Source organism: Melospiza georgiana, chromosome 7 (genome assembly GCF_028018845.1).
Source record: "Melospiza georgiana isolate bMelGeo1 chromosome 7, bMelGeo1.pri, whole genome shotgun sequence".
NCBI lineage: Eukaryota > Metazoa > Chordata > Aves > Passeriformes > Passerellidae > Melospiza > Melospiza georgiana.
The window spans coordinates 24340542-24352969 of NC_080436.1; the positions used below are offsets into that span (position 1 = coordinate 24340542).

The following is a 12428-nucleotide window of genomic DNA, read 5'->3' on the forward strand; positions in this document are numbered from 1 at the left end:
CAAGTTCCTTCCATCATATTTATGATTTTTAATGACATTCTACTTCCCATTTGGATTCAGCCTCCTCTGCCGGGTTGAGCTTGTGTGGAAGAGGGAGGGAAGGGGAGGAATACTGAGCCTCCTCTGGTGAGTGTAATAAAGCAGATGTCCCTGCTGGCAGCAGCAGCCGCCTCCAGGAAAGCTGTATAAGGGGGGCCCGTTCAGGGACCGCACTCGCCTCCCACTTCGAGTCGCTCACAACTGCTTAGCGTGAGATTTATTTATTTATTTATTGTTTATTTAAAAACTAAACTAGTGCTCCTCGCAGTGGTCTGATCGGTGAGCCTATCTGGATGCCCTCAGGCAGCAACAGTTTTATGCACGCTGGATTACACAGCTTCCTACAATGCAGCACTAGGCAGGAGCCCTCACAGTGGGAGATGGATGGGTTCCGCCGGTCGGCGAGACTTTGGGCAGCCGTGTTTCCCCCACCTCCTGCCGCCCTCCCCGCTGCCCCAGGCTGCCTCCAGCAACAAAGAGCCTTGTGCCTTGTCCCCGCGCGGGGACTCGGGCTCGGCGCAGGGCTCCCGGCGCTGCCAGCTCAAGGGCTCCTGGGGAACCGCATCCACGCGTGGGGGCGGGGGGCACAAACAGATGACTTTATTTTCTTCAAAGGTGATTCGCAGTTTGTGCATCCCTTAATAACGCGAGCTTCTGAGCTCGAATTTCACGGCTGAGAGCACGGGTCAGCGCTGCGTGTCGGGCCGGCTGGAGATGCGCGAATCCCCTCTCTCCTCCCGAGGCTGGAACCCGCGCCTCTCCCGGGCACCACCCCCAGCCGCGCTCTCCGGGGAGGCGCTTCACCCCCCGCACGGCGCGGCCCGGCCGAGCATCGCCTCCTCGGCGCGGCGCACCGGCCGCCCCAGAGCTCCGAGGGGTAACAAACTCTCCCTCCAGGTCACGGAGCAGACGTGCTCTGTACAGTGCTGTTTATTACACTACACTCTGCTGACAGCCCGTCACAAACACGACATGTTTAAAATAGAGGAAATAATTGCAGAAAAATCCATTTCTAAAAATTACGCAGGTGTTAATTCTTCCAGAAATTTGTCACCTGCAAACAAATCTTTAAAAAGAAAAGGTGTTGTGCTCTGCTGCTATGAAAATATTAATGCTAATTATCAATAACAGGGCTAAACTCTATATTCAGTTCAAATGCAAAAAGCAAGCACCCTTTATCATTAATTTAAAATACTTGGCAACACCCCTATTTATAAATTTGATATCAGTAAATCCAGAAAATGTGCAAACTTTATCAGACTTCAATGTTTCAACTAAACATAAATTTTAATTGCATTGAGAAAGCCACTATATTTAGGATAAAAATAAATTCACTGAGATTTGGATGATTAAGTTTTCCCCTTTCCTTTCTAGTCTGTACCAGACTTGGGCAATCCATCATAGCAGACCAGAAGGGAAGGCAAATAATCTTCGGTATTATTAGTTTTGGGGAAAATTTAACCTTTTCTGTCCTTCATACTTGTTCCCTGAAAGCATTTTTAGTAATTATTAATGCTATAAAGGTACATGAACAAGATAATAATTATTTTTTTATAACATCTAACAGATATTCATAAAATCATTACTGCTGCATTTTGGCAAAAGGGTCATTTATATGTTACTTTTGATTACTTGCTTTAGTAAAAAATTCATCTGGGAAAGTCAACCATTCATTTACGTTACTAGTGTACAAGCCTATCCTAATTCTGGCACACCTGGATTCAGCTATAACGATAATTTTACAGGAATCTGAATTAAGAGGTTCACTATTTGGAAATTATATAATATAAATGAAAAATGAGGGCCTATTTCTCTTCCTGTTTACTTCAGGGAGAACATAATCACATCACTGGATACTGTCAAAAAAATCCTTGCATTACTCCAATTTTTGCCAGCCAGATTAAGGCATTAATCCTGCAAGTCTATATTCATAAATATAGTCACAACTTCAGGCCTATTCAGGCAAAGATTAATTGGGAAAAAAAAGTGTTTGACATCACTCTCAAAGTTAATAGTGAAGCATAACAAGCAATAATGTGAATTACAGTACTGAGTGACTTAGTTTCATTTTCCCTTGTCAAAAAACAACTAAAAATGTGCTTATCTGACAAACAATTTCAGTCATGAGTTCTTTTTACAAGAAGTCTTAATTCTTAAACTCTTATCATATCTATTGAATAAAAAAAAGTATAAATGTATGCAAAAACAGTGAACCATTGAATTCTCATACATTAAGACTGTACTTTAAAGTGGGAATTGAGATGCCGAAGAAAATCTTCCTTAGATGTTAGAGATGGTGGGAAAACTTCTCGACAGAATTCACATATTCCACACTGATTCAGTTCAGAGTCTGCATATGCTTGTGCCAGCAAATCATTGTCTTGAGGCTGCCAAATGGGCTAAAAGAAACAGAAAATTATTATTGCTGAGGTATACAATATGCTGTAGTTTATATTTATATTAAAAAAATATCTGCCTCTTTAAATTAGGATTGCTTTACACCTGCCTGGCCAGAGATGTTAACTAGAGAGTTCTCTTTTAAGAAAAGCAAGATAAGACTTTGTTTTTTTTAAAAGTTCTATAAACACACTATCCTTGCAAATATTTAAAAATATCTTGGTATCTATTAAGGATAAATATTGCTATATTGCTATCAGCAGAAGTCTGTAATATCAGTCTGGTACATACTAAAGATTTTCTTTAACTTTGCATTTCAGTATTTTACTGAAGAAGTCATAGTACACAATAGCCAGTTAGCAGAAATGAGAAAATACATTTTTACCTTAGAATAAAATGTTTCTTCTACAGAGTTAATATGATTCATATTTTATTTCCATTCTTATTCACATATAACTTGTTTTCAGTTTACTTCCAAAATAACTACATTGTCATGGCTTAAGGTACTTATTTGCTCTGGCTGCCTTTTAGTATAAATGTGTCACAAATAATCTTGTTTGGGATTCCTCCTGCCATGACAGTGTCAAACTCACTGGAATCATTCTGAATATCTATCCATGCATTCTATCCATATAAACTACGTTGTATTTGGTTCAGCAGCTGCACTGCTCTTGGTCCCTGAGCTAGTTAGTTTCAAGCCAGCAAGTCTGTTTATTCAACATTGGAATTCAAGGCACTTGAGCCCAGAGTCTAAGTGTATACTATTTTGAATCGTACCAACTAGGAATCAAAAAGTCTTCTATCAGTTTTCAAAGTTAAAACTTTAGTTTCATAACTTTAGTATTAGCAAACCAAGATCAAATAGTTACATTATATGGCCAGGACAATCAGGTTTTGAGTCAAATAAAAACCAAATGCATCCTGTGGTGAGAACGAAGTAGAAAGAATGGCAGCAAGCTGCTGTGAGCTCTATGTGGGGATGGAACTTAGAAGAGAGTGTGCCCTACAGGGGTTTTTTTTGGCTCAGTCTTTTCCTCTTTTTTCACTCATACATGGGTTGGAAGGCAAGGAAGAATACAAAGTTATTTCTTTAGAAATTTTAAATTTCTTGCTACTGATACCCAAGATTTTTAATTTTCAGCACTTCTTTAAATTTCATCACGCCAAATAGTTAGAATCTATTGTTTATTTCTCCCACAGCAACCCACTGTACAACTAAGCCGACTTTCACAGCAGTTAAACCTTCTGTTTAAACCACCCTGAACTTCTTGGGAGTCAATTTCCTGGCCCATTCTGTATTTAAACAGTGTTTAGCTTATCACATAGCAATAGCAGACTTACTGTCTTTCATTATGGTCAGCAATCCATATAATTAAATTGACTAATTAGTAATTAAGTGCAATCACACCACTTTTTTCAGCTCAAAGAGTCTACTTATTGTATGTTGTTGGTGTAAATTGCATATTAAATCTATCTAGACACTGACACACTTAAACAAGTTAACACACTTAAACACACTCCATGAATGTGTTTAGAATTATTTGTTTCTGATATGATGTAAAGCCCCGTTTGAAAAAAAGATAAAATAGTATTGTAAAAACTATTTGGCTTCTTGGAAACATAACAAGGGGAGGTACCCATCCAGCAACCCACACACGCAGGCACTTAACTTCCATTTCTTGAGTGCTAAGCTTGTGCTTAATATCCTTGTCAGAACAGAGATCTATTTAAACACACATTCCATTTCAAAAACATTAATATTGAGATTAATAGACTACTGAATTGCTTTTAAAATCATGAACAGACTTAGAAGTATTTTTGGTGGAAACAACTCCCTCAAACTGCAAATACCAATAAACATGTGCATCTATATGAAAGTCTCAGCTAAATGTAGTCTGTAAAATCCTAGGTTCACTAATATCCATGTTTATTTTAATCTACTGCTCTTTTCAGTCACGTTTTTTTTTTTTAAATTACATTCTAAGAAAACAGTACTGAGTTTTTAGATTTAGTATCCACATAGAAGGAAAGAGCTAAATTTATTACACCAACTGAGAGCAGTTCCAAGAACTTGCTGTTGCCAAATCTATTGCATTTATGGGGTTTTCCATTTTATAAGTTAACATATGTAGTAAATACTTGAAAGTTTTATCTACACTAGGAAAAAAAAAAAAAAGAGGTATATAATTCTTTCCTTTTTGGCTTTTCCTTCATTTTTGGAAGGGATGATAGAAGCTGTAAGCAGCATAACCACCCCCTAGAAAGGTGGTAAAAATACTAAGAACAAGTTTATACATAAATTTTGCTAAGGTTAACACAGTGAAAAGGGCATGTATACAAGTAACTTTAAAAAAAAGTACTCTTTTAATCTACATATATATTATCTGTGACCAAATCTTTAGCAAAACTTACAGTCAGAGAAAACCTCTAGAGCTGAGTCCAATTAATTGGGAAAAATACTTAAAACCTAGTTTGAAAGCCGCTGAATAAAGGTGATGGATATTTAAATATACTGATATACACAGATGTACATTTAACAGATTCTCAAGCAATACTGGCTTGTTTTAAGCAAACTTCTGAATAAGAAATAACATTTTAATCAATGCAGTGCTATTGTAGATATGACTTTCAAATACTTAACAGTTCACCATTAGCTTTCTTTTTCTCTGCGTGCTAGCATTAGTACATTTTTCGCCACAAAACAGATCATTCACATTTTAAATGCTGGCTCCAAATTAATTTCCTTATTTTGCAGAAATACCAGTGGTCAAGGGCTTGCTGCTATTCAACCACTGTTCTGTACTTTTTTAAGCTGCAGACTCCCCTCTCAATTTATAACCACATACCAGCTGTTTCACTTGCTGTAATGTACAATGCAGGGTGCCATCTATTGAAAAATGAATACACAGACTAACTAGTAAAAGAACAGGCTGGAGAGGGAATACAAAAAAGGAGGATAGTAACAAGCAATGGAGTGAATTCTTTGCAGTTCCACAGGAATTCTACTAGCTGTAAAATAAATGTGGTAATTTGTTTAACTTAGTCACAACTTTAATGGGGGATCCAATGAAAAATACAATAAAAACTGTAATTAATAAGTTGGTAAAGAATTGAGATCTCCTACATTACAAATAGATATTTAAAATAGCTTTTGAAAAATCAAGCTTATAGCAGCAATCTTTCAACGCTTTAAAATTTTCACTCAAAAAGTGGTTTGCAATAGAAAATTAAACTAGATTGGGTAAATTTTTAGTAGAAGAAAACATTAAAGCTATAATGGCCTACAACACTTTCTAAATGCTGGTTTTGCAAGTCATGCAGTGACCAAATGGAGAGGTAAAGCTCTTCTGCTGCATGTACCTTGTCATTAGGAAAGAACATAAACTTCATCCATGTAAATGGTTAAAATAGGTGAATTCCACGCTCACAGAATTCCAGATTATCACTATTTGCTTATTCTTGAAAATCTGTCCTTTCACAAGGTACTAGAAAACCCACAGAAATAAAAAAACCAAACAAACACTAAATCAGTCTATAAAGCTCCATAATTTTGCGAGCTTTCATCTGAGACAGGATGTTTCACAAAAGAGGCAAAGTATTCAGAGACACGAGTGTCAGAACACACCAATATGTTTTACTGCATTACAGCTACTGGGCCTTGTTTTCAGAAGCTCCCATGGACTTCAGGCTGTAAGTGAAATTTAAGCCCAAATTACATACATAAATCTATAATAAAGTATTTTAGTGATCTTTCCTTCATTCAAAAAAATAATTATGTTTTCTTCCTACAATGACAAAAATTTAAGCTTCTTAGAGCAGAGGAATAGGATGTTGTTGATACCTCATATTGAGGAAAAAAGTAGCTTTTTTTCATAGTGGAAGTATTTATCTGTTTAGCTTTTTAATTGGTTCATTTTTCCAATTCTCTGCTGTACATGAAAAACAATTAAAACAAATGTGTGCCCTATACAACTGAGATCAAGGGTAGAAAGAAAGCAATCTAGGGGGCAATTTAGGATTAATAACAGCTTTGAAATAGATATAGAAGCAATTAATATCTAGATGAACTGAAATTTGTAAAAACATCCAGTGCTTATGTCTGCTTATATTCTTGATATTTCACTGGGAAAGCATCTTGAACACATTCTGCAGTATTAGGAAGAAGAAATGACGAGAGACATTGTCTTAAAAACAGACTGATCAGCTTTCTTAGAGAATATATTAATCCAGTCTCAAAGATCTTTGCAAAATATGTGTCTGAATCATTATAATTTTTTGAAATGTAGAATATTTATAGAAAGATACCTGATGAGGACCTCTGACAGTTGTTCCAGCAGCTTCTAAAGAAAAAAGGACTTCAGGTACACCCTGGTTTGTGTGCTTAGGGACAAATGTGAAACCACTGTCTGTTGTTTTTAAACATTGTTTGTCACAGATATTTTCTATGGGCATCTTTGCATGATCTGAGGGGTTTGTTTTGTCAACAGTGGTTAAACTTTGTAAGGCTGAGGCCATGAGATCAATGCCATGAGCTTCAAATGAGTTAGGTTCCAATTTACTGAGGTTAACAGCACGGTCTCTGTGCTCCAGGTTAAAATGATGATCTTGAAGCATGTTTTCAGATATACCAGCGCAAGGAACTGTTGGTTTTTCCTGAGTGCTCTGCAAGAAAGCAGAGTCATTGTCTGTAGGTGGAAACTTGACATTAAATTTAGAAAGTGATTCTACAGAGTTGTTGTCCTCATCTTGGCCCACTCCTCTTGGTGTGATAGATGTGATGCATGATGCACCTCTATTTATATCCTTTATAACCCGAGGCTTAAAAAGCTCTTCTGCTTGTTCATCAGTTTTATCTGTGCACTGTATCGGCATGGAAAACTGTATTTCTGTGAAGAAAGAATGGAGAAAATATTTAACAGTCCATTGAAATATAGTCATTAAAAATGTGGTGTTGGTGTATGTATTTTTTTTTCTTACTTCCCTGCTTTTTTAACTGTTTATTTTCTCTTTAAAATCATATTGAGTTGTAGTTCTCTTTCACAAACATCAGTTCTGACACAAAAACTATCAGAACAGAAATAGAAGGAAATACTCCCTTCCAGTAATTATATTTCTCTTTGATTCATGGCTATAAACATTTTCATTTTATTGAAAATTATGTTGTCCCATACTCTTAACACATACTTGCATATTCACTGAAGTGTTCTGGCAGAAATAGAAGCTGGAACCCAAACCACTTCACACAGTGCCAAGAACATGCAAGGCACCATGAGCACGATTTAAGAAGGTATTCAGGTACCCAACTCCCACTGGTTTCCAAATTAGTTAAATATTTAAACTGAATAGCTATTCAGAAATGGGACCATGTTTTCCCTTTGTTTCGAGAATTCACCCTTCATTTTTGGCACTATATTAATAAAAACGGTAATGGTTACTCCTAACCAGGTCAGAGAGTAACTTAGGTAAAAAACTGATTGTACAGCAGCCTTCTGGCAGTGGAACATGGAAGTAACAAATCAAACATTAAATCTATATAGCTTTTGTCATGTATACCTTTACACACAGGTGAGTTACGCACTTTTTTTATTATCTATAATGCTTACATAATGTATGGATTATCACACAGTTGAGTTAGGCACTTTGCTGGGAATCAAAACCATTCTTGTTAAGTAAGTTGCCAAACACACTTCCCCCAAAATTCCCACCCTCAAATAATAACGTTATTAGCATACAATCAGACTACCACAATACAGTTCAGAGCAATTTGAAGCAAGGAGATACCTGCTAACGCTTCATGTAACAAAACTTCAGTAATGGATGACCTAAATTAAAATCAAATGCTGAAATCAGCACCTTTTGCTTCAGCTGTGTGCATTTGGCAGGTGTTTATTGAAATCACTTAATATATTGAGTCTGATCCTACTATTAAGGAAAGTTAGTAGAGAATACCCATAGTATTACATTGTATTACCCATAGCTTACATTGTATTAAAGGTAAGCATTAGCAGAACTGGACATTCGGGATCTCTCACAGTTTCAAAAAAATCAAGCCTTCCCTATGTCTTCAGGAAGTATTGGATTAAGCTCTTGTCCCATATAAGAAAAAAGTATTTAAAAGTCTGCACAAGGAAGTCTAGAAACAAAGTCCTCTGACTCTCCTCAGTCCTGCAGTTTTCCTCTAACAGATATGGGGCTAGAGGCATTCATAGCAGACATCTTTTGAACTGACAGCTAAATTAAAAGCAAGCAAGTGCTGTCATTCACACAGTATGATGGGATATCACATGTAGTAAGTGCCTGCCTCTCACTCCAAGGGACAAAACAATTACAAGAGCCATTGATGTGATGACTGTCTTTTATAGCATGTGATTTGGAGCATTCGTCATAGAATGCCAAAACTGGCGGTGCGTTTTCTTGGTGAAATACTGAGCACCATGTGAACAGACTTGAAAAAGGCAGATGGTAAACAGTGGAAGTACTTCTATGTATGTGTAATTTGCAGTATTTTCAAATATAAAGCAAAGCTTTCAAACAGTTGAATCACAATAAGAGCTTAAGTATGATATTACCAGTTTCAGGTTCTGGCTTTATCTTAAATATACTCAGTTGGTCTGTTTGTTCTCTGGCTAGCATACATATTCGATGACACTCTTCTTTCATGTCCTGGAAAATAGTCTCCAGATTCTCTCTGGAAGATCAAAATTGTAAATTAAAGAGTCAACCAATTCAGCTTGTTGTGACCTTTAATCTAGTCACACCCACAAACGAGAGAAAAACAATAGTATAAGCTACTTTTCTTGGATATCTTGTTCCTCAACATATGTGTACATATTTTTTGTTCTCCTCAGTAAAAGCAAGCAGAAAAAAGAAAAGGAAATGTTGTCAAAGAGTTGTTTAGTCATATCATACACATATATATCTGAACATAGGAACTGACCCTGCAAGGACCACCCCCAAAAATCCAGCGTTTCAGTTCTTTTAGTCTTTCAGGTATTTTGTGGAAGAGTTTATCTTTCCCAAGGGTACTGTTTCCGCCTCAGTTCTAGGGATAATAAGATGCTGCCACTGTGAACATTGTTTGCTGTCATTGCCAGTGCACTCCAGACTGCAGAAGAAGGAACACACAAGCATTTGTTATGGCTCTTTCCTTCTCTGTGTACCTGGCATTTTGGGGAGGAGTTTGTCAACTCATGCCCTCTGGTTTCATACAATATGATATAACTTTTCTTTTTATTCTGAGACATTTATTGTGTTATATATTTTCAAGAGTATCATATGGGAATCTGATATTTAGTTATCTGCACTGAGAATGGTAAAAATAGTTCATGCTGGTGTGAGTTTCTGCAAAGGCACTGTTATTTAGTTACTGATGCTTCCATAGAATTCCACTGTGGAATTTTGATAAACTTGCTGAGTAATTTATATTTTTAAACACAATATAATGGATTTTATAAAATGAACTTCAAAGATGAAAAAGTCAAGTTGTGTTCTCTTTTGCATCTTTTCATCAAAAGATCTCAAAAGGGATTTTTCTTTAATCCAGTGAATTGCTTTTTTATTGCTTATTCATACAGCAATCTGACTGTTCCTACTTCTGTTGTGTTTCTCTTTCTGAAGACACAAATGTCTATTTGTATCTCATTTGAAAAAAATATGTACAGAAGTAGTTAAAATTATTACTGTTAACACATTCTGATGATTTTCCAGAAGTTTTGATAAATAAGAAATAGAAAAAAAATAAAGGTTCTATTCAGAACTTTAAAATATAGCTATGATTAGATGAAGCAGTCTTAATTTGCTAGACATTTGTGATACTATAATCTTAATCTATAAGATTACTAGCAATCTTACCAGTCACATACCTCCTTCCAAGAAAACAGTAAAGTAAGGAAGCTATTTGAGAGCAGAGGGACAGAAGACAGGTAAAAGTTTTTAATTTTTTTAGATATAAATCAAAAAGACAAGTCTTTCTCACATTACAGTCTTATTTCCTCTCTTTCTTATCATAAAAAGAGTAGTGAGCCAGACTAAAGATCCATGTGGTTCACCTAGCCTAAGTATGGGAGTGGTCAAAAGCAGATGCCTAGGCAAGAGAATAAAAAGAAAGCAAGAAATTGATACTTTCCCTTAATAACTCCCCTAATACCACCTTAGAGAATCTTCTATTTGACTGCAGCAAAGTTGTTAAAAGTGGTATTACTGGCCATCCTATGAAAAATACAAACCTAAGACTTTGAGACTTTGTTCAATATTTTTCTGAAATCACTGGCCGAAGAGGAAATCTACAGCTTTTGATGCCTTGGTCATAGCAGGGGCTTGCTGCCTTCGGCTTACAGATAAACTTCATTTCAAACTATCCCATTTGGGATGGATCAGGCCAAGAATTATTTCTTCATGCTGCCTATCAGAGAGCTTCCTGGCAGCACAGCAGGCTCTGTGCTGTGCTGCCATCAGTTAATCCATAATGGGTGTACATTCCTGCCCCGAAGAGTTAATACAAGGCAGTGAATGCTTATGCAAACCCCAGCATTAACACCCACTGCCGTTTCCTGGAGTTTAACCTCCTGCTGAACCGAGTGGATATCTTCCTCCCTCCCAGCTTAGCCCTCCATACTTGTAAAGCCCCAGCTATGCTTCCACACAGCTGTTGGCTCTATTATCTTCCTGCATTAACTCTTTGACCTTCGATGCTGCCCCCTCCCTACTCCTTGCCCAGCCAGTTCTTAATGCACTGTGCAGAAAAGAGGGCAATAGCTGGCCTTACTCAATTGCAGAAAAGCCAAAAGCAAATTTGAAAAATGCTGCAGAAGTATTTACCTTTCAGGTGAAATACCAGAGATCCCTAGAGATAATTCAGGCTTATCTGGAACAACTTTCTTACTTTTCACCTTGAAGTAAAAGATGAAAATATTGAGCACGTTAGCGTATTAATTTTGCGCTTCACCTTGATATGAATAAAAATAAAAATGTCATGGAGTCCTTCACCTAGTCCTGTTGAAAGCTCTCAAAGCATTGTCAAAATGACAAAAGCAGTTTGTGTGAAATTCCTAGTTCCTTTTAGGTTCACTTATTAACTCAGTGTGGCATTTCTCTGCTCATACTCTCTTGAAACGGAACTAGTTCTAAGAATATTGCTTGATTGTAATTAGTTTTCAGTCATGTATAAGGTAAGGTTCAGTCTTTTGTATAAGCTTGTTACCAAGCTATTTTACCTCTTAAAAATCAATTTATTCACTGAAAATTTCAATGAACACATCGGAAGCTAATATGTCAGGAGTTCTAGCAGTTTTTAAAATAAGTTATTAACTTTGACTACCACCGTGTGGTTCACTCCAGTATTACATAGTTTTACATCTGCCAGGCATTAAGGGAAGTTTTCATAATAACCAGTCACTAAGCTGCAGTTCCACTAGAGCTACATTACCAGATGGCCTGAGTAGTTCATATGTGCTCCAAGTCAGACACGAACTTGAGCACGCCTGCCAAATCAGCTGATTTCAAAGATGTGTAAGCTCAGAAATCTGTATAAGCTGATCCATTGCCTATAACCACAGGCATGTCTTACCTGTAAGGCTGAAGTGTAGCTGCAGCTCCTGCAGATTCATTTGAGCTGCCTTACACCCAGCAACACAGGATACAAGTCCTTGCTACAGTAAACTAAGCAATGCTTAGGAGGTCTAATAGCAACAAGTTCTGTGCTGCTGTGCTCTTATGCTCACCTGTGTTCACTTTAAATTAGGGAGCTAATATGTGTATATGTGGTTAGATTCACATCAATGACTGCACTCCAGCTATCCCACAAGGACAGAATAGCACCCTGGATGCTATTCTGCAATAAAAATAGGGAGCTAATCTGGAGTTTTGACAAATATGATAATTTTCAATACATACCATAAAATAATTAACATACCAACTAACCAATAAGTATTTAATGGTGTTCCCTATGTGCTTTTTATAATTTGACAATTTTCTAGTTATTATAGAATGATGAC

At 36.8% G+C, this 12428-nt stretch overlaps 1 protein-coding gene across 2 annotated transcripts in view; it reads right to left on the reverse strand.

Annotated features, from left to right (window-relative positions):
* Positions 1–937: 937 nt before the first annotated feature.
* The window catches only part of TANK (TRAF family member associated NFKB activator), a 28487-nt gene continuing 16996 nt past the window's right edge, over positions 938–12428 (reverse strand). For both annotated transcript variants that reach the window (XM_058028383.1, XM_058028382.1), the window contains 4 exons: positions 11254–11324; positions 9006–9124; positions 6742–7322; positions 938–2438 (listed from right to left, as the gene is read on the reverse strand). In XM_058028383.1, coding sequence (XP_057884366.1) covers positions 2271–2438; positions 6742–7322; positions 9006–9124; positions 11254–11324 — 939 coding nt within the window. In that variant the 3' untranslated portion in view covers positions 938–2270. The remainder of the gene's footprint in view (positions 2439–6741; positions 7323–9005; positions 9125–11253; positions 11325–12428) is intronic.